This window comes from Acanthaster planci, linkage group LG20, assembly GCF_054643075.1.
Source record: "Acanthaster planci isolate LZ-2023a linkage group LG20, COTS_SCS, whole genome shotgun sequence".
Taxonomy (NCBI): Eukaryota; Metazoa; Echinodermata; class Asteroidea; order Valvatida; family Acanthasteridae; genus Acanthaster; species Acanthaster planci.
The window spans coordinates 6,235,543-6,257,952 of NC_141796.1; the positions used below are offsets into that span (position 1 = coordinate 6,235,543).

General features: G+C 44.0%; 2 protein-coding genes across 3 annotated transcripts in view; one reads left to right on the forward strand and one right to left on the reverse strand.

Annotated features, from left to right (window-relative positions):
- Positions 1 to 326: 326 nt before the first annotated feature.
- On the forward strand, positions 327 to 5,115 carry LOC110977973 (uncharacterized). The gene is made up of 2 exons (XM_087130587.1): positions 327 to 457; positions 1,269 to 5,115. The coding sequence occupies exon 2, from the start codon at positions 1,315 to 1,317 to the stop codon at positions 4,381 to 4,383; it is 3,069 nt and encodes a 1,022-aa protein (XP_086986713.1). The 5' UTR covers positions 327 to 457; positions 1,269 to 1,314; the 3' UTR covers positions 4,384 to 5,115.
- A 138-nt stretch (positions 5,116 to 5,253) lies between these two features.
- Positions 5,254 to 22,410, reverse strand: part of LOC110978024 (uncharacterized) — a 28,046-nt gene continuing 10,889 nt past the window's right edge. Inside the window, exons 5-20 of one of the 2 annotated variants that reach the window (XM_022232651.2) lie at positions 21,429 to 21,646; positions 19,370 to 19,453; positions 18,522 to 18,635; positions 17,743 to 17,820; positions 16,661 to 16,766; positions 15,531 to 15,607; positions 13,085 to 13,149; positions 12,065 to 12,254; positions 11,508 to 11,660; positions 10,800 to 10,868; positions 10,243 to 10,390; positions 9,620 to 9,765; positions 9,415 to 9,509; positions 9,018 to 9,096; positions 8,008 to 8,116; positions 5,254 to 6,901 (exon numbers count right to left, since the gene is read on the reverse strand). In XM_022232651.2, coding sequence (XP_022088343.2) covers positions 6,813 to 6,901; positions 8,008 to 8,116; positions 9,018 to 9,096; positions 9,415 to 9,509; positions 9,620 to 9,765; positions 10,243 to 10,390; positions 10,800 to 10,868; positions 11,508 to 11,660; positions 12,065 to 12,254; positions 13,085 to 13,149; positions 15,531 to 15,607; positions 16,661 to 16,766; positions 17,743 to 17,820; positions 18,522 to 18,635; positions 19,370 to 19,453; positions 21,429 to 21,646 — 1,820 coding nt within the window. In that variant the 3' untranslated portion in view covers positions 5,254 to 6,812. The remainder of the gene's footprint in view (positions 6,902 to 8,007; positions 8,117 to 9,017; positions 9,097 to 9,414; positions 9,510 to 9,619; positions 9,766 to 10,242; positions 10,391 to 10,799; positions 10,869 to 11,507; positions 11,661 to 12,064; positions 12,255 to 13,084; positions 13,150 to 15,530; positions 15,608 to 16,660; positions 16,767 to 17,742; positions 17,821 to 18,521; positions 18,636 to 19,369; positions 19,454 to 21,428; positions 21,647 to 22,410) is intronic. The other variant, XM_022232652.2, reaches the window with a different exon arrangement.

Genomic DNA, 22,410 nt, shown 5'->3' on the forward strand with positions numbered 1-22,410 from the left:
AATTTCATGACACCGAGGAGATCGGCCACTATAATTATTTTCTTTTAAAGTTATCCATTCTTTTGGGAAGCCAACAAATTTCGACTCGAAGAAGGAGCTGTCTAAGCATTAGGGACAACAGTTGGTTATCTTCAGGACTAGTCATGACGTCAGGGGATCTGCGTATTGATCTGAGATGTTCTGGATCAATCGATGATTCTCGGTCCAACAATACATCCATATTGATTTGGGAGCCCACAGCCGTAGCGCAACGCCCCATCACACGTACATGTAACTAATAAATACTTCAGTATTGTCCCATCCTCTGCTGTCTTATATTTAGAATCATGGCCACATCCTCACACGTCGAAAGATAGATCTGGACAGACGCATTACACAAGTTTCCTTTTTTCAAGAAATGGCGTCTACACGAACCACGGCATTTCCTTCAAGAACCTAAAGGTGTTCTCAGCAACTGGTGAGTAACCATAATTATTGATAACGTCAATATGTCAGCTATGTTAGGTGTTCTGCTAATTCCGTCCCCTCATGAAGACTAGCACAACTGCAACTGGTCAAGGAAAATAATCATAACTTCACTTCAGTAACATAGCCAGGTACTCTTGGTACAATGTAGGCTCGTTGATGATGTACCGTATACCACCCTTCGAAAACAGAGGAGGAAACAGGTTGGATATAGCCTGCAAGTGCATGATATCTTTTGCAGTAGCAGTGCGGAGTTATTGGTGGAATGTAGTCGAGTACGAGCAGTAAATTCATTTTATTTTTCAAACTAGAAGTTAGTTTTTAAAGATGGCTTTGAGAAGTTCTTGACACGTTAACACCTTCCATTCGATTTGTAAGACTTAACGCTGCAAATTTCAGGCGTTATAAAGGGCTGGAGTAAAACCAACAAGACGAAAATCTAGTGAACGAAAATAAATATTTTTGTCATGTACAAGTTTTTTCTAAGCTGTCATGTTATTTTCTGCAACTCAAAAAAGTTCGGAGGGACAAACAGAGGATGTGACATTGCAGAGCATGGCATGACCGGGATATAAACATAATTATTCTCGTCACGACGCATCTCCAGCACACCACAACAGCCACCGTGAGGAGACTCATTGATAAAGCTCTCCCAAGTCGGCCCTCGAGGGATGCAGTCTGCTAACACCATAAAATCACTTTTGTCTTCACAATCAGAAATAAAACTAGACCTGTCATTTGAAAGTTATCTTCAGGAACCTTAACCCAATTTGAAACTCGTGTTTTTCTCTTACTGTTTACAGGACTTCTGAAACTGTCACAGGGGGGCCCGAGCAATTCGTGCCAGCGATGGGGAAGGTAGACTATAATAAAGCTGTATCTTTCACCTACAATCCTAACGCCAGAAGTGCGCCTGACGAGGAAGATGAGGACCTTGTCAAGGAAAGACAGCGCCGGGAGGAGTCGCTACGGAGAGCCAAGGCTATCGAGGAGAGAAAAAGAGCTGCCAGGGGGCGAGGCAGGGGAAGAGGACGAGGTGGTCGAGGGGGCGGTCAGAGGAGCCGCCCGCCTCTTGGGAAGGGGCAGCGGACGCGGCCTCTGGAGAGCATCGAGGAGGCGCGCGAGACACCAGCAGTCAGCGAGAGGACGAGCTCGGCCGCCACCAGCCTGGCACCTTCGGCCCGAGGAAGGGGCCGTGGTACGGGCAGGGGACGAGGCAGGATCGAGCGAGCGCCGACTGTCCAGTCCACTCGGCCGATCACGTCGCAGTCGAACCGGCCTGTGACTTCGCAGTCCACGCAGCGTCCAGGAACAACCAAGTCCGTCCGGCCGCCAACGGCCAAGCAAGAGGAGAGACTCCCGACCGCAAAACCAGCAGAGCCCCCGAAAGAGGAAGAGAAGCCGAGGGAAAAGGAACCTGAAAGTGACCAAAAGGAGCAGCATAAGGAAGAGCAGAAACAAGAACTGCCAGAGCAGGCTGAGCCGAAGAAGCAAATGAAGTTTTCAACTGCGGTGAAAGTCCGCATGTTCATGCGATCCTTCTTTAAGAAAAGACGGGAACCAGAACCTCAACAAGAACCGGAACAAGGAAATGAAGAAGAAGAAGAAGAGGATAAAAGCAAAGAGGAAGAACAGCAAGATGAGGAAAACCCGGCCCAAGAGGAAGAAGAAAAGCCCACCGTGGCGGCTAAGGACGAGGAAGAAAAGGAAGAAGAGAAAGAAGCAGAGCCAGAAGATGAGGAAAAGAAGGACGATGAAAATGAGGACGCTGCAAAGGAGAAGACCCCTTCACCGGAACCGGAACAGAAAGTGAAATCTCCTACGCCGACGCCGACCGAGCCTGAACCCGAACCGGAGCCGGAGCCCCAACCAGAACCTAAGCCCGAACCTGAGCCTGAGACCGAACCGGAGCCCGAACCAGAGCCCGAACCAGAGCCTGAACCGAAGGCCGCGTCTCCTGTCCAGAGCAAAGACGAGGAAGAAGATGGAGCGGCGGCGGCAACGGCAAGACCGCAGAGTGTCAAAGAAGAACCAAAGGAAGAACAGAAAGAACCGACGCCAGAACCGCCGAAGGAGGAGGAGATGACCGAGGAAGAAAAGGAGAAGGCTCGCAAAGTACTGGGGACTTTGTTCGGCCGGCGCGCTCAAGAGCCAGCTGTTCCCCCCGCCTCTGAGTCCATCCGAGCATCTCGCGTCAGTCTCCGGAGCAACTCGACCGCGGATCCCGACGAAGAGAGCAAGGAGGACAAACCCAAGCGTGGCTTCTTCGGGAAGCTCTTCGGAAGGAAGAAAGCGGAAGACGACGGCGCGGCCATGCGGGCCTCCCGGGTTAGTCTGCGAAGCAACAACAGTCCGAGGGAGGCCGGCGATAGCAGCGGCATGAACAAGAGCGTGGTCTCCGTGAAACAGGCCACGGAGACCGGAGCTTCCCCGCCGGAGAAGAGGGAGGTCGTGACGCCTCCCAAGGCGAAGAGTGTCACGCCCTCACCCCCGGAGGAACCCCCGAAGAAGGAACCGCAGCAGGCCGCGAGATCAGACCAAGAAACCAACTCAAACAGGCCGGTCATTATCATCAATGCAAACGCCAATGACGGGTCACTACAGCGGTCGATCATTCAGGCTCTCACCGGTAAACCTCCACCAGAAACCGAAGACCAAAAGCAGCAGCCGCAACAGCAACAACAGCAGGCTCCTACCGTTCCTCCAAACCTGGCATACACTGGTCTCTCCCCGCAGATGATACCGTATCCCACGTTCCAGCCACCGCCGTTCTACGGTCCGCCCAACCCGTATTTCTATCCACAAATGCCGCCAGCGTACGGCGGTTACCCACCCTACAACATGATGTCCATGCCGCCAGTGAATAACCCGGTGTTTCCATATTCGCAGAATGCAGGCTTTCAACAGCAGCCCACGGTACCGGTTCAACCTCAGCCACCCATTCAGCAGCCAATAATCCAACCAACCAATCAGAGCACAAATTACGCTAACGTCCAGCCAATGACAAGCCAGAACGTCCAACGTCAAGCAGTTCAACCGCAACAACCCGCCGGCCAATCGTTGGGCATAGTTGAAAAACTCGACGAAGCTCTCAGGGAGGAGAGACGACGCCCGAAAGCAGCCGAAGGTGAATTTGAAGACTCGGATTCAGACGACAACTTCTACAACACAGAGCAAAGGAAAATAAGGAGGAGAAAACGACACGAAAAAGAGAAAAAGAGACTTGAGAGGGAGAGACAATTACTGGAGGAAGAGGAAAGGCAGAGAGAAGAAGAAGCAAAACGGAAAGCCAAACCGAAAACGCCGGTTCCTCAAGTCGATCTGACCGGTTTGTTGTCGTTGATAGAGACCGGTGAAGAACCACCGGAGCCAGTCGAAAACGACCCAGCCGGCGGCAAGTCGCGACCGGAGAGCAGAACTAGTGCAGGAGGTGATGATCAACAAACAGACAACGAAGGAAACGGTGACGATGACGAACTGAGCCGTTTGCTGGCTCAGCTCGGGAGCGAACCCGGTAACTCAACCGAAGACAGCCCTCGAAAGGAAAAGAGCGCCAAAACGCGAAAGAAATCAGCCTCAAAACCAGAGCCGGATATGGACCGCGAAAGCACCCTCCTGGCCATGCTGAGAGACGAACAAAAGCAGCAGAAGAACAGATCAGCCGGTAAGGACCGTCGGAGATCCATCGCTGGCTTCGCCAGTCCCACTGGACAGGACCTTGAAAAACGGAATTCTGTGCCGAACCTGGGCCTTCAGCCTATGGCGAAGCCAGGCGAGCAAGTCACGCTGCCGGCTCTAGGACAACCAGTAGACGCGAACGGTAATCCCTTGCCGACCAATGCGGGCAAGATGTCGGCAGAGAGGTTGCTTCACGAGGCTCAGAAAGCGCTGATGTCGGTCCAGCAATCACTGCACTGAATGAATTGAAGACAATGATAAATTTATACATGTAACGTACGGGGGCGCTTGCGTAAACAATACATATCGCCGCGATATGATTGGTCAGCCGACAACCTGGCGTGAACATCATAATTTGGACATGCCAAACAGCAAAAGACGTAAGAGGTCAGCATACAACAAGACTCTGATTTCGTGGTGTGCGTCGATAAGGAAGGCATTCACATGAAACTTATTAATATTATGCCAATGCACCTTTCGCTGGAAAAAATCATTGGGATCTGCTGCAATGCAATAAATCAAGATCAAGTTCTTTTGAAAAATCCCCGTTATATTGGCAAACCACAACTGGCCGCCGGTCAAAAAGAAAAAGAATTCCCAAAGTGTTAAAATTTCCCAACGATACAAACACGAATTTATTTCTCTAACTACGAAATAAAAAAGGCGCCCCCTCTTTAACACCAACGGGGGCAAAAGTGCATTTTGAGGTGGTTACTGGCAGCCAACGGTGAGTTTTCAGCAAATTTAAGCCACCTGTACGAAATACTTACTTGGTTAGTTTCCTCCTGAAACGTCCCCTAGGGATCTTGAATAGGAGGTCACGGGGAGGGTCGGCGTCTAATTCTTAGTCGGTATGCAGTTGTAATGGTTTTGTTTGAAGGTCTTGTGCGTCTCAGAATCAATAACATGTTGGGGCAGATCATTCCATAATTTGATGGTCCTCGGAAAAAAAGATTTCTTGTATACAGATGAGAAGCTAACTTCTTTGACAGGAAACGAAAGGTCTGAAGAAGCTCTCCAAATTAACAGCGGACACTTTCTCTTCAGTACACTCGTTTTTGAATCCAAGCCTCGGACAGACAGAAACGAAGAGAGACACACACATTGATCTCCACAAAATGACGTGTGCATGTATTTGGATTTCAGTCAACCAAAAAGGGATCATTATGAAAGAACTTAACTTACGTTTTGCGCACTATTAATGTACAAACAAAAATAAGAATTAAATTATAGAAAACATTGCTTTGCAAAAAAACCCAATATTTCCTTCTCGTCCTGTATGACTGATATAAATACCATTCTTCTTAAATAAAGTACATCTCGATTCATATTGCGACAAATTAATAATTCGACAATTACATGCGATAAATTTTCACATATTTACGAGAGTGCATGCTTTCAAAGGCAACAAACGTGGACGTCTATTTCATAACCTCAACTGTATTTCGTAAAGTCACTGGCCTTTCAGAACAAATGATACAATTACCTATACAAGACTCATCGGCCAACCCCTTATTTAGGCTCCTTACATTTCAATTTTTAAGGGACTTATCCATTTTGATTTCAGATATAACAACTACGTGCTTGCTTGAAGAATACAAACTAGGCTTACAAACCTTTCCACAAAATTGCTTAACTATGCACTTTATTGGCTCAAGCAAGTGTGCTTTCCTTTGTGTAAAAACTGAGTAACATTGATTTAAATACATTTCATGAAGAACCTGCAACGTACCTCGTACATTTAATGTGAATACACTCTTGTGAAATGTCTCGCTGAAAACTCTTATATAATACTCCCAAATAATAATTCAAATTGAGCATTTCTTTGTCAGGTTGCCCTCCCCTGAGAAACAATAAGTTAAAAAAGGTTTACAACCACGTTTCCTTGGGTGACTGACTTACTGAAAAGAATGCTTTTGCTCATCGGCAATGAATATGGCTCTCTCACATCCACTGGAGTTAAATATCAATTTAAAAAGGAAAAGAAGAAAACAAACAGAAAAAACCCTATGGATTTCAAGTGCTGGCTTCACAGGCGCTTGACTGAAGTAGAAAGTATATTGTGGTTTTTAAACTCCAAAGCCACTCTGATCTCGACCCTAAGCCCTCAAAAAAAAAAAAACCACTGATTTCCAACACGTGAAAAATTTTCAGGAAGGTTTCTAGCCTGGGAGTCTGAGGATGCAGTGGACTCGGTCAAGTTCAACAATGAAGCCTACTTTCCTTCAAATCCCCACCCCCCAAAAAAATAATAATCAGGCTATCGCAGGAGGACTTCAATTCCTCTAAATGAAGATGAATTTCATTTAAAGAACAGTTCGAAAAAAGTACTTGCTTATTTTCAAACCAGTTGAAATGCATGCCATGTCAGCTACAACAGTATTTATAGTAACCACAAGTATACGCTGAGCTCACCCTTTTGGTAAGAGAATCTAATGTTCTAGTCGCACTGTGACTTTTTATTTTTGTCTTGTTTTTTTTTAAATTTTTGTTTAGTCTATTTTTTAGTTTCGAATTTTGTTTGGTGAAGACATTACCACAGCGTTCAGAGAGGGGACTACAAGGTGTACAGGGACAATGCACACTGTGAGGTACAGGTGACATTACTGCGAGGGAAGTTGTGGTAATTCTGGCCACTACCATGGCAACACTGTCATCGTCACCGAGGCTCAGCCCGGTATGCATCCGTTGTAGTCACTGTCGATGGCAAAGAAGTACATGGAGAGGAGCATGAAGTAGACGATGCACAGCATGGCTCCTGATGGCCAAAACAAGTAAACAGAAAAGACATTGGTTTGTGTTTGAAGTGTATTTGAAATAGTCAATGGCAATCGTCACGTCTTAAAAACGTCCTGAAACTTTGGTCCTGAGTGTTTTTACTCCGTGGGCAAACCAAGGAAACAGTAGCACATTAGAGGGACCACTGAAATGGGTTTCACTGTTCAAGAACACGTTCTTAAAGGGCAGCAGCAATGAATTTTTTTCTAGACACACTTTATCTGCCAACTTTATCATCTTCTTCAGTGTATGAAAGCTATGTGACATTCCTTTGATTATTCACACTCGTCCACGTTTTCCAGAATAACTGAGGGCACTGTTGCTGTGATATCATTTGGGGAAGACATGGTTCAGGGCATGTCTTTCTCCTTAAGTGTTAATCTTGAACTTACTAAATGAAAACATTCGAAGTTCTCAGAATGGGCTGCTCACTGACTTATTGCTATGCACTCGCACATCAATGAATCACCACAAAAGAACCAAATTCAGGCCAATAAAAGATTAAATATCTAGTAGTCTCTGTGCACAAACCAATGTAGCATATGGTTCTCTTCCTGTGATGTCATCAGTTTTGCTCATGAATATACAAATCTAATTAGCATAAAACAAAAAGGACAGCAGAATCCCCTACAAGATAGGGAAACAAAAACTGAACGAGGTTAATTGAGACACGAAAGTGTCTTTGAAGCTTTGCATAGTAAAATTGCACTGCGATGACCCTCCTTTAAAGCTGTCAGTATGTTTCGAAACACTTCATCCCTGGATTCTGCAGAGTGTGGAGATGTTCAAAAAGTTCAGCCAAATGCCATTGCAAATCTTTCGCCTGGTGAACATGTGTTGATTGCCCAAAAGAAGAATCCTGCTTGATAATGCGCTAGCCAACCAGCGCAACTGCCAACAGGGAGCTCTGCTTGCTTTTAACAGCAGAGTATTTTGGGTTGCTGTCTCCTTCACAATGAGGCTACTGGGACAGTCTTATATTCTGCAGTGCACAATCAAACAAGAATGGTCTGTTCAAGTCAACCGTCAGCGACGAGCTCTCGGCTTGCGTAGCTTGAACACTGATAGCAGAGTTTTCACAGTTACCTTGGAAATAGTTGCTCTTGCCATCGATGAAGATGTAGTTCATGATGATGGCGCTGATGATGACTGACCACATGTGGACGTCGGAGAAGATCATGTAGAAGTGCAACGGCTGTTGGGGGGATTTGATTGAGACTGTATTCAGACAACACTAATCTTCCATGCTTGTGTGACTCATAAGAATTCTTGCCTTTCTGTGGCATCAGGGTACACCATCCACATAAGACACTCCAGAATTGAGAAATGCACACGACGAAATATCCAAATTGCTAACTCAGATATATATTGGCACCGTGTAAGATTATAGGCAACTTGTCGTTGATCATGTGACCATAGGTGCGATAGCTAAAAATGTGCTTCTCGCTATTTCTGAGAATGACACTTTGGTTAGGAATTGGTCAATGGGCCTCAAAATTGGCGAGCAAATTGCTCAATGCCTGGGATTTATCACCAGGAAAAGAAAGAAAGCCAAAACCAAAATTAAAATTTGGGGATTACAACAAATCCATAATTTAGTCCTGTTTACAAAGCAAAACGAACTCATGACGTTAACCAATATACTACTTGATCAAGTGTTGATATCAAGAAGTCCTGACTTGATTTCTGTACACACTGTTGTCCTACAGCTGGCCATTCCATTATTTACTCACACTGGCAAACCCTTTCACCGGAAACGTCCAGGACGGAGAACAGTGCAAAACAGTTGTGTGCAAATTCAGTTAAAAATTGATAATGCATCCTGTAATTCATTCTAAGATCAGACTGAGGCCGCATCTGAATAAGCCGTCTATGGCTAGGTCTAGGTCTGCGCCCATTGAAAATATGCAGGGACGTGCTGACAACAGACTTAGCCGTAGCTCCGTAAGTCCATTTTGGACATGGCCTGATCTTCCGAGTATGCCATCAGTCACACACATTCAATCTATGAATGCTGCCCTCTACTGTGCGCATGCACAGAGCACTATGGGGTTGACTACGCTGGTGTACATGTACACGGTGGGGGGGATACTTACGTAAATAGCATCAGCCAGTATGAGGATGGGCACTTGAAGGAGGGTGACCTGCACGGCGACTGAACTGCCAATATCAATGCTGTATGGCAAAAAAAAAAGTGACCTCGGATTTGGATTTGAATAAGCAATCATTCGAAGTTGGGAAGCTTTTGAAAGTGAGATCCGATCCTGGAAAACCAGGGACAATAAAGCCAGAGCGATAGACAGAATTTTGTGATGCCCCACTTTGAGTCACTTTAGGCTTATGCTCCCTGCAAAGTCATTCAGTTTGACTTAACAAGTAAGGTGCAAAAATTATGATGTTGTGAAAATTCTGTCGACAAAGAGCTCAGAGCGTAGGGGGGACATGCAATTCTGTCTCTGCAAGAACGCTACCTATACAGGCTACTACTCTGACCTGAGGTTGATGTTGTTCTTCAGAGCAAACTGTACGCCATTAACCATCTCAGGAATGTCAGGGACGATGGCGAGCAGCGTAACGCCGAAGAACATCTGGAAACAAGAAAAGTCATGTTTGAAAATAAGTGCTATGACGTGGAGCCCGGAACCCTGATTTTGATGAATATGTGCATTTAAAAAGCCGCTATCATTCTCATCCATACATCTGGTACAGAGCTGATACTCAGCACTGGCTCGATGTTCTGAACGACGACTTCGGCGCACAGCGACATCATGATGACGGCACACAGCAGGATGACGGTGCTCTTGATGCGACCCCAGTGCATCATGGTGTGCTCCTGTGACCCCGCTGCAGGTGACAACGAGAAAGAGGAACTCCGATTACAAAAGAGGGAAAGGAACTTTACAGGGTTTTTTGGCAAAAGTATGTTAATTTTTGCCTTTTATGAATATTCATGACTTTTGATCAAGCAGAAATCAACAAACAGCATTTGCAAGGTTTTAACGGACCACGTCCCTGTATGTTAATCAACACTTTCCTCGTGTCTGGTTGCTGAAAACCTTGCGTTGAAAAGGTGCACATATTTTGGGAGAGAGAAATCTGTCCAACTTGACAAAACTAGTAATGCAATCTGCCAAAGCACTTTCTTACCAACTCACAGGGTGCAGCACAAAAAATAATTTATGGCTTTCAGAGATATGGGAAGGGGGAGTGAGAGATCTTCCCTCATCCCACCCGACCCAGTCTGGTCACAGGGATAACCCTGCAGTTTATGTACAGGTCTATCATCGGGTCTGTCACTCGGAGGAATGTCTCATTAATCACCTGGTAACTGCAGCTGCTCTTCCAGGACATGGGAGTGGGTCTTGAGGGTGAAGATCAACCCCACAATGTAGGCCAGCAGCTGCAGGGCGGCGCAGATGTACACGATGGGGCGGACTTTATCCGCGTAGAAGGAGGAGTCTGGGTCAAACTGAAGGTAAAGATGGGGGAAAAATATGTTGTGATTTGCAAAGAATTGTGAGAATTTAGGAGATGCAAAGTGCCTGGTAAAAATGCCAAGGCATAATAGAGGACCCATAAAAAATAGTACAGGACCCATCAACAGTAATAGAGAACCAATCAAAAGTATAATAGAGGACTCATCAATAGTAAGAGGACCAATCAAAAGTATAATAGAGGACCCATCAATAGTAAGAGGACCAATCAAAAGTATAACAGAAGATCCATCAAAAGAATTGGGGACTCATCAAAAGTATAAAAGAGGACCCATAAAAGTTAAGACAGCCTTATCTTTTGAACTTCTTGTACTTACATAGCCCTTAAAGGAACATACAGATTTTTGTTGCGTAAAAAAATACTGTTCAAATGTCTTGTCTTACTGTTTGGCTGCATTCGTTGCACTGGAAACCGTCTTGCACAGTCATGTTGTAAATGGTGGAGGTGCAGTTCTGCAAGAAACAACAAAAGCAATCCGTCAATATCCAATTATTCAATTTTTGGTCATATTTACCTGGGCAAGATGGTGCAAGATAAACAGAGAAAGTACTGGGCAGTTTATTAGGAATGGCCAGTGCAACTCTTTTCTCAACAAAACCGTGGCACAACATGAAAAACATTGTGAAATCTTAAAACATCCTGGACAAAGATGACCTCAGGTTTCACAACTGCTCAAAGATAATATTTTGTTTCATGGCAACCTCTGACGATGTTGGTTCAAGGAGTATCTATAAGGAGCACGGTAACTGAAACCATCATTGTCATTCAAAGGCACTGATTCGCTGAACATTATTACCTCCTCAATGGACTCATAACATCTGATGAACATACCTAGAACCACCTCAGCTCTCTGGGGAGCGTACAGCTCTAGGCTGCCTTTTGGGTACAAACAACTAAAACACAGTAACTTTATCTGGCCCCACAGGTGCCAATTTTCACTCCTGGGGGAGAGAGGCACGTTGGGGAAGAGCGACTAGCATAGCTCCAAAACACGTAACTAGCCAGTGGATTGGAACCTCCAGGCTATGATAGGAACTACAAAGCCCATAAACCGCTGGCGCCACGTGACCGTCCACAATTCATGACCCTACCTGACAGCTGAAGATGCCGTAGACCTTGTTGAAGATGGTCGGGGAGAACATGCCGGCGATGGAGATGAAGAGCAGGGTGGAGCTGACAGAGGCCGTCTTCATGTTGAATCGCTGGACGCTGTGCTTGATACCGCCAACTACCATGCTGATGCCCTGGAGAAAACAAAAAGAGAGAGACATTCTGAAATGCCAGGGTCAGATTAAGCAAATTTTTTTATGGGGGGGGTTCAGGCCCATCAGATCGTTTTATATCTGATTGCGGTGGACGGGCGGACACATGGTTGAGGCATTAAATTGTTACTACGTACAGATAAATACCTTTTTAACCCTATACCACCCCCCCCAAAATTTTTCTGACAAATAATGAAAGGCAAATATTTTGGACTGTTTCAATACCCTTCATTTATGAAGCGTGTACAAAGCCCCTAAATGAAGCCTCAACACTCAGAAAGGCCACAAAGGTTACTTAAAAATTGTCAAATATGTAAGCCCCCCAAAACAAGTTGGCTCCTCCCCCCAATTTAGTTCTGGATCCATCCTTGGAGACAGGTTCTTACAGGAATGAACAGCATTGTCACCAATAGCGTGCCCACGAGCGCCGACTTCACCAGGGTGTTGTAGCAGGTGGATGCCGTCCTGGGGTCTTTCATCTTGACCAGCATGGACACGTACAGGATCAGCTCGACGATGGAACCAAATGTGGCATTCAGAACAGCCCCGACTGCATTGGTGCTCTGTGCTGAGATACTAGGAATAAACCAGGAGACAGTATAAAAATTTTCATGTTGATTTTATCATAGATTTCTCACAAACTTTCCCAGACAAAGGTATGACAATTTCCAGAACACTGAATGCCATTTTGCAGAGAAAAAGTTCTTGACATTTTGAACCAAAAGACTGCCAAAGCCACTACTATAAACGAACAAGAAAAGCCTGTACAATTATCATCTTTCTGTTATCACATAAAAACCAGCCCGTCGAAAATTACCTTTGCTTTTCTTCTGACAACAGGATTCCAGGACACCCCATTTTGCCCAAACTTCCAAGACTTTTCCACGACTTTGCGGGACAACTTTTTTCCTAAAATTTTCCATCACCATGGGAACCCTGTCATTAACATCCAATGGTCAGCAGCATTTGGCCTTTTAACTGTGGGGGCCAATCATCATTGGGTTGCAAAGCATAAATATTTGCCTAGGAAGAGGGACCAACTTTCTGCTGACCAAAAACTTGCTTACACCAACAACCTTGGAACCAACTGCATGCCCCAAACCCAAAGACCACCGAAAGCAGGATTTTTACAATGAGATTTTGGTAGATGATACACTTTTATTTTGTGCCTGATGTAAGTACATATAATCTTTGGTTTAGCAAAATCCTAGACTTTAAACAAGTGTTTAAAATTTTGACTTAATTAGTGACACCATTTTGTAATTATTGTTACTTGTTTTTCCTTTTAAAAAAAATGGGCAATGCCTTATTTGTCATTTGAAGTTCCCACAAAAGCACACCGACTGCTGGTGTTAAATACGATCTTGTTTAGCCACTCTTCTATCGAAATGGAACTGGTTCCTCACCTTGTTATCCCCATTCCAATGTAGTAAGCAAGCGGGATGATAGCTACCAGACCCATCACAAATTTCTGACAGTTGAAGTGAAAAACGGAAAAGAAAGTAGTATGTTTTCTGTTTTTGACAAAAGCAAAGAAAATGTTGATTTTTCTTAAGATGCCCTTAGGTATTGTAGTCACATGGCTTACACAAACTCAAAGGGAGCTTTTTATCACAAAGCGAGAATCTCACTTCAGTGGCGTACCATTTCCGTGCGCTTCTTTGCAGGTGTCTGCAGTTCCAGCAGGTCAATTCTGAACAGTGACCCATGCTTCTTTTGCTCTTTGCACGCTGCCACCATAAACATGCAGAGCCTCCAACTGGCAGCTTGTACAATCGCGTCAGAATCGTGTCAATGCAGCTTTATGAAAGATTGTCCGATCGTGTGGTATAAGAATTAACGCAGCATGTGCAAAACTACATAAGCAACACGCACGGGAATCACTGATCCGGCTATATTCATTTTGTCAAGTTGCCAGATCGAGGCTCTGCATGCCTACAGCGGTAGCATGCAAAGAGCCAATTATACACAATTTTGCAGCCACTGACTTCTTTTTTCATGCAGTGCTACAGGTGAGCTATTCCGTTACAATAAATAATTGGACCATTTCTTTTTTGGTAATTGTGTTTCAGTTTGCATAAAAAAGAATGATCCAAGCTCTTTGTTTTGATGTATCACTCATTTTGGTTGCCTGATGAAAAACGGACATTGTCAGGGTAAAATAAAGTTGACGATTCCTACTGATTTCCACGACGGAACATTCTTTCTGAGGCCTGCAACTTTGAAAGTGGCTCTGGCAAAGTGTCACTCATTTCCACAGAGCTGGCCACAAATACAACTTTTTTGTCTCGCTTGTCAAGGATTATAGCCTGAGCGGAAAGACAGTTGAAAATTAATGTATAATATTGAGGCACAACAGCAGTGGAACAATTTTCAAAGATGGGGAGGGGGCCAGTTCTGAGACCATCGGGCATCAGCTATGAATAGGCTAATCCATTGAGCCCCATTCCATTATAGGACTTGCAAAAAGTGGTGGGCCATGTCCCCTGGTTGAAACAATGGGGGGCCACTGGCTACCCTGGTTCCCCGCTTCCACCGCTAGTGTTCAGGCAGGTTACAGGTGAAGGGTGCCAAGAATGTTCAGATGTCAACTCGTCCTCTCTCTTTACGGTTGGCCGGAAAATGGTACTTGTATTTGGAGCTGATAGCCATTTCAAAATTGCGTTTAACCACTTCATGTCGGGGCGCCCAATGCCGGAGACCTTAGGTTTGTACACATAGCTGGGTTGCCTAAAATTTAGATAAAGGAGGTGGGCCATGTACCAAAGACCGTACTCCGAACAAAAAACCGGGCTGCTGGGAATTGCCGACATTTTGTCAGTTGTCAATAGCGGAGGCAATCCTTCATTGTTTTGAAACAGTATACCACTATTTATGGCATTCATTGCGAGCGTATAACGACCGGGGACAAAAGCGCTCCAGCACTGAGCGATACAATACTGCTGCACACTAATCTGGCCGTATTTGAAAAGACGTCAGCAGTGCGCTGGGCCAGTTTCGGGAACAAAAGAAAATTATGCAACACTGCACATCTGGCCTCTCTTTACAAGGCCGCAGGCCTGGCTGAAACACTCGGGCGTCAATAGATGTTGCCTGTCGGATTAGAGTACCCACCAGACAGTCATTTGTGTGGGTGTAAACATCCAGTCAATGAAGTTATAAATTTTTGAAGAATTCTGAAAATGGAAGATCTTGAAAATCCCGCGAAACTCGTCATGCAACTTCAATTTAGACCCAGAAGCATGTGTTTAACACCATAGAAGCCGAGCACAGCTGGATTTAGGGTCTATTAGCATAAAAAGCATGTTGAAAAGTAAGGCTGGGATGTTTACACGTTTAATTGAAAACCGTTCCAAATCTGTTTTTAGATTTTCCCAAACGTTTAAATGGAACAGCCCCTTTTAGAGGTTTGACATTTAGATCGACGCAGTCTGATGTTCATTTTCATTTTAAACGATGCCTGTAAAATGTAATCTGATTTTCAGAACACCTTACTGCTCGGTCATATCAAAGAAACACCATGAATTCATCAAAGGAACTTTGTGTCAGCTATTTACATAGTGTGCAATTGATTGTTTAAAGTTTTCAATGACACCGTTGTGAGGGTGGGACATTCACATTTGTATAGGAAAGTTTTCTAAACGTTTCTAAAATTAAACATAAAGTGCCAAAGTCTGATCCTGAATTCATGCCTCTCTTGTTGGATTTGATTCACAGATGCAAGGAATTGCTTTCTCACTTCGAGTAAATTGCAAAGTTATCCAGCCAGGCAATAACAGGGTTTTTCAGCTCGGAAGCCATTCTCACCCGACCGCCGCCAGTACTAGGTCAACAGGTTACCGCGGTACTTACAACAATAGGATGGGCGACAACGTTGCTTGTGTCTGCATAGCCCAGAATGATGGTACACACTACAAACAGGAGCATGTCTGTGTAACACACTTGATAAGTATCAAATTCAGTGTGTTTGCTCATATGACATTTGACACGATAGTTGCCCAAATGGTGTAGTCTCTCCCCCAAATTTCCAGAAAGCCCCTCCCCTTCCAAAAAGGGTCAATTACACGTATTTACAAACAACTGCCAGCATTTTCCCTCAGATTTACAAAAGCATCCTACTGCTTCTGTCCTTGGTGGTCAATTTGTGGGTTTTTTTGGTCCAAAACCGTTCTCCGAAAGATTGTGTGCTACAGTCTTTCGGAGAGCTTGATATTACGAGAATAACGGAGAACAAAGTATTTTGTCTGTGGAGGTATAGTGTAATCCAGCAGCCAGAATTAGAAGTAAATACTGTGGTGGCACAATGCTCCTGGACAGGTGCACACCTTACAGGCCTCTTAGACCAATAGGGTGTTGTGACGTGCCAAAAGGCAATCGCACGTTTAAGACTGTACATGTGAGTGCAGCACTACCACAGTTACTTATGGTGTCTCCTCTGATCAGTCTATATTTCAAGACAATGTGTGCTGTTTACATGCTTGGACTAGTACATAGAAGATTCCTACTTCAATACGGGCGATTCATAATACAGTGCGCCCCCAAGGGTTTGCCATAGACAGGCCATTTTTTAAGTTAACAGTCGCATGCTGCCGCAATTGAGCGCATCTCATAGCTAATTTGGGGATATTTAATTGATTGAGGCATCCCCTGCACCATACACAACCATCACTTGACTTCCTAACACCCACTGACAACAAGCAATTTCAAATTTTCAACCAAGATAAACAAACATGCAGAAAAATTGAAGTTTCCGGTGCACAGCGCAGTTAGCGAATGAGACTGTGTCGAGTATTTGTCCCATATTGCACTACACAAAGGCCTCTCCATGACAACCTCTTGGTGGTGCACTACATTGTGAATAGCCTGTATTGTCTTATAGGGTTCTGTAATAGTGACAATGTGCTAAGCACATGTCAATTTCTTCGGGTGGCACCCTCTGAATAAAATCAGTCTTCTGCCACTTCCCCATCCGTAAAGGATACTGAAGAGAATGATGTTCATTCCGTCCACCGTGTACTTGTAGTAGTAGACGTTCACGGCTTGATAGGAACACATGACGACCTCTAGGGAATAGGTGCAGTCATCACTCTGCCAAGAAGGAGGAAAAATCTGTATCTTGCCCTCCTTACAAAAAATTGAAAGGCACTTTGTATTTTGTCAACGAGTCACAGCTTTTACCCCCCCCCAAAAAGGGGGAAGGGCAGAATCTACCCCACTCTGACTTCTTCCGATGTAACCGATGCACCGAGCCCTAAGCAATTCTTTTCAGTTACATGTTGCTCTCATTTTGACACCAATTTGTGAAATTCAGGCATACCATCCTCGTACAGCGCCAAATTTTCAAGGACAGGTCAGCCACAAAATATACGCTTTTTCTATTGCTGTGCTCAATGCATGCAGTGCCTTGAACAACAAATGACCACAGCAATTTGATTTGAAACTTCACAATTCTACCGAAGAGTGTCTTCGCAACGTGCCAAGTTTTACCCCAAAAAGGGTCCATGGGGGAGCCAAGTTGTTGGGGATTTTTCCCTCCCCCAGCTGTGAGATGGTCCCCCCAAAAACCCAGCTCTCTAAAGGGTTAAGACAGAATTTCATAAGTTCATTTCAGCCCTTTATGCTAATCTTTACACGAGGAGGACTCGAACTCCATTTTCCAAACGGGCAACCAAATGAAATGGGAACAAGTGGCAGGCAAAACACTGCATCCAAGTCGTCATTAGATCTACTAGACACAGAAAAGTCCAGTTCTTGTTCACTCAACCCAAAAGGGAACAACAGTATGAATTTGTAACATCACAGAAAAGTTATTTGCCTTGTGAAATTTTCCAAAACTGAATGCACTGCAGATTTTGTTGTGACTGTTTTGTGATGTCGAAATCACAATAAAATTTGTATGAAAGTGACCCGGCCTTCATTCAGTACTTTCAAAATAGAAACCACTTAAAAATGGTTGAATTAGATCCAGGCTTCCTTTTGGCTTCAGTTTCATTTTTTTCTTGCCAATAATAGTTTTGACAGCACACAACCAAAAGCAGAAAACAGAAAGCACAAAAAGACTCACCTTGAAGTCGCTTGTCTTGTTTATTCTGAGTTTTTCCGGCGGTAAGAGAAGCACCTTTCTGACGGCGATGATATTCAACTGCAAGTGCCAAAAGTGCTTGAAAATTACTTCCAAAGGCTGCCACTGATGCCTCTAAAATTCCAAAACTTTTCCTGAAGATGCCAAATTTCAAGTACGCATATATGCATGCATGACAGAATGCAAGTTTACTGTGACAGTAAAGCAGCAGTTGGTATGCTATCCACCCTAAGCGGGACCAAGAGAGGGCTCATTTTTCCTAGCAACAGTGGTTCCTTTGGTGGGGAACTGCACTTCACTAGTTCATAAGTGTACCACTTCATTAATGTAATGAATGTTACACCAGGAGACGTACATGGAGACTCTTCCAAGTCCTTTTCGTTTGCCTCTGTTTATGACAATCTTGTGGCGGAAATAAGGCTTTAACATGAGATGTTAAGTAGGCCATGTCTGAAAAGGGTATCCAGAGCTGCGGCTACGGCTACTGTCAGCATGTTTCAGAATAGGTCCAATGGAGCAGAGACCTAGACCTAGCCCTAGAAAACAGATGTTGATGTAGCCGTTGAACTCTCCCCACTTAATGTGGCTCTTTTCCACCAGTGTGGGGTGCTCAAGGCAGATTGATGAGACAAGACAGACGGGCCCTATCAGCATGATGGCATGGGTATGCATGCAAATGTGCGCACAATGTCACCTCATGGGTGATTATTGCTTTTGCAGAATCTCTCCCCCCTCTTTCTCTCTGTTATCACCCATTTTACCTTTGAGATAGGGATGAAGACAACCATGAGACCAGTCGCCATGATGACGATGACATGGGCTAGAAGCAGGATGGGGCATCCAAGGATCAACCACACATAGGTGGACGGTCTCCTCTGCAAACAAACACAAGTAACATTGATCAGGAAAAGAGCTTCTGATTGGCTGGGAATAAACTGGTACCCTGCACTATATGCTATCTAGAGTTGACAGGGTACCAGCTGCAGGGTGTTGTACGAGCAGTACTGACACATGTGACTGGTGCCAAGACATGTACATGCATGTACATCCATCTTGGGGTGATAACAGACTACCAGCCAAGTTTCAAATAATAAGAGGATTTTTAAGCAAAACCTCTGAGCCAGGGTCAGAACTGAGTCGATCAACAGTCCTTCTGAGTGTCCTTTCACAAGCCCTGTCACGATGGCAAGGACTACTTTTGCAGCAGTCCCTTTGAATAGCTTGCAGTATGACTTGAGGTTGGATTATTTGTAATAGACTTGTGACCCAACGTCCAAGGACTTGTAAGGACTTGTAATGGACTTCTGAGGACTTGTTATGGACAAGCATGGACTTGTGATGGACTTGACACTAAAACTGCTCTGAGCACCTCAAGGGATTTCTTCAATTTGCTAGCTGCACTCAAAGCTCTCCATAATCATTACTCCAGGCATGAAACTTGGACTTTCACAAAAAATGAGGTAATTCCAATCGCTACAAGAGTTTGCACAGTGCTTTCAAATTTTCAATGGTGTGAGTGTGAAGTACAAACATGAAAAACATGGAAATCAGCTCATCCGAGGAAAAGTTGCATGCCTGTTACTCCCTCTTCATGATCCCTGTCTCTTACCCAGTAGCCTGAGTCACTGCGGACTCCCTTATAGTGCATGTCAATGATGGACACACTGGTTGTGGCATCTGAGCTCTTGCTCTCCTACAGTCATGGCAACATGGGAGATGGAATGAGGACATGAAGTGTCAAAGTGATCAGCCACACAGGGACAACAGTGGCAAAAAATGATTTTGCATGGATGACAGAAAAATGACATATTTCCCCCGAGAGGAAATCTTCCCTCTGATGAAAAAGCAGGGCCTTGTTTGTTCAAAACCGATTTTTATCAGTGAAAACTGGCAAAATGAGAGGAGAAGTTATGTGTTCTGTACAGTTACATAGTTCAACAATAAACTGACAATTGCTTGAGTAGAGTCATCAACTACAGGTATTTGGGGCAAGTCTCCAGAGGTCTGTGGCATCGCCAAATAGGTTGAATTGTGAATTGCCACGGTAATCTATGACTGTACATGTACATGTGGGCTGACTGACAAACATTTTGCACTTAACGACTGGTGTGCAGGTTGGTATTTGAGTCAACTCAAAGCTAAACACTGCTCCTGGATCAACTCTGCTCTCAGCAGTCACTTTACCGAGAACAGCATGCATCGTTTCTTTTCAATTTTTTTTCAAAGTTGTGCAAAAACATTCCTATCAATGAAGTGAATGTTCATGTGTTCTAAAACACATGATAGTGGCAAGCAGGACACAGTGAGGTCAACGTCAATGTAAATACAGCAGATCTAAGCTGAACCCGACCAAACTGGTTTTTTTTTTCACTTTAAAAATGGACTTGACAGGCAAGTGACTCCACTCCCTCTTGACATAGGCCTTCAAAATTAGGGCTGTGCCGAATATCTGAATATTGGATTGATTACCGAATACTCAAATATCATTTTCCGAGTTTGAATGCTCCAATGCAAAACTCATGAAAAGGAAGAGAGAATTAATTAATTTGTTTCAACTGAGGAAAATTGCACTATGGAGACTTGTTTCAAGCAGATTCAAATGAAAATTGACAGAAATCTTATGATTCAAAAAGTTAATTATTCATTAAAAGATTTACAAGGAATAGAAATTTTCAACGGGGTAAGAAGTATTGTTCATCTCTTCAATCCTGCTAAATCGTGGCTGGAGATACTCCTAGACATAAGAAGCTATTACAGTGGGTATAATGTACCCGGTATTATTGTGTGTGTTATTGCAACTGATTTTGGATATGGTTTGTTCATCAACAATCTGCCGCTCGGTACGACCAAATATTCAGATAATCGATGAATTGACGGTTGAATATTCAAATAGTAAATTATTCAAATTGATTCAGCCCTATTCAAGATGTATATCCTTCAAAGTCTTCTTGAAAATGGATATGGTACATGTCAAAAACTGCTATGGATGTCTGCAGTATGCAAGTGTTTCCCACAACACATGATAATGCCATGCATGAACCTCTGATGTCTATGTATGTAAATAGTGCAACCAAGAGATGAAATTACACATTGGCCAAACTGGTTCTTTCAAACCTGTGGTCAATAAGCCATTTGCGAGTTCAATTTGAATAAAATCTGGTGCACTGAGTTATCTTGACTGCACATAAACATAACGATTTGAATTCCCCAAGACACTATTGCTATACCTCGTAATTCGGGGCAAATTTTCGCATAGGGACCACCATCTCTGGAATGGACTGGTTCCTTTGTGCCCTTCTTATCCACTGAAAACAGTGTATTGTTGCAAGGCATCTCTTATGTAACTTAGCAAAAGCATGCCCCAAATCAAGAGGTATAGCATTATGGTTTTAGTGAGGAGAATTCAAGTTGTTTTGTTCACATGAATTTAAAGAACTCAGTGTACCAGATCTGGGTCAAAGTTAACTCGCAAAAGGCTTATTCAATGGAGCTGCCGAGCTCAAAAATTTTCAAGAGAATATTACTTAGCAGAAACAGGTTACTGGCCACAAAGTCACGGTGAGAATATTGCCAGTGACTGGTGCTCAGCCAAATTTTGCTCAGCATCACCAATTTGGTAATCAAGATTTTCAGCTGAATGGCTCTTTGGAATGGGGTCCAGGCCTTACCCAGCATTCGTTGCTTTCTTTCTTCACGTAGGCCGGCAGGGAATTTGATCCCGTCAGCGACGAGGCCGAGTCGTGGCTGGCACTAATGCCGTTGCTCAGGAGCGGTTTCTTCTCGTCGACTGGCTCTGAGATTTCCTCCAGCTCGTAGCAGGTCCTCTCCTTCACGAACTTGCCAAAGGGCCACAAAAAGTACTGAGACAGAGCCCAGCAGAACTTGGCTGGCAAGTGAGAAAGAAGCTTACTTTTCAGTCAAAAACAAAAATCAGATCCACAAGGAACAAAGAACTAAAAACAAGCTTTGCAGCTATTACTGTAAGTACATAACTCCCTCTTCCAATAAATTTTGCTAAAAATCATTTCAAACATCTGATAATAAGAGAATGAACATGTGCTTTGGAGAATGGCAGCGACCAATTCCCAAGCCACATCAGCGTTCAGTCTCCTGAGCCGGTCTTAAATGGCCAAGCACATATTTGTTACCGTTCATAAAAATCTTTTTAGTCGGAGTCAAAAGAAGTCCCTATATAATGGATTTCCAACAATTTTGTTCTAGAATTTTACTTTCATCCATTTTATGGTATGTTCCATGTGCAAATTGTCCAAAAGAATCTCCTTATATGGACTTGGTGCACACATGGCAAGCTGCATGCACACAGACTCCTGACCAATCAGAATCAATTATCTTGCATCCAGGTGCCAGTGCGTATTTAAATGTTAATACACTGTCAAGTTGCACGTTGTTGAATAGGGAGACTGAACAAGGTATTTATAAATATCACTTTAAAGGTACCAGAGCATGTTGTCGTGTGCGCTTACGACCTTTTGCCGGGAAGAATAATCGCTGCAAAAAAACAAGGTATTTATAAATATCACTTTAAAGGTACCAGAGCATGTTGTCGTGTGCGCTTACGACCTTTTGCCGGGAAGAATAATCGCTGCAAAAAAAACAAGTTCCAGGCAAAAGGATGCATTTATGCTACTG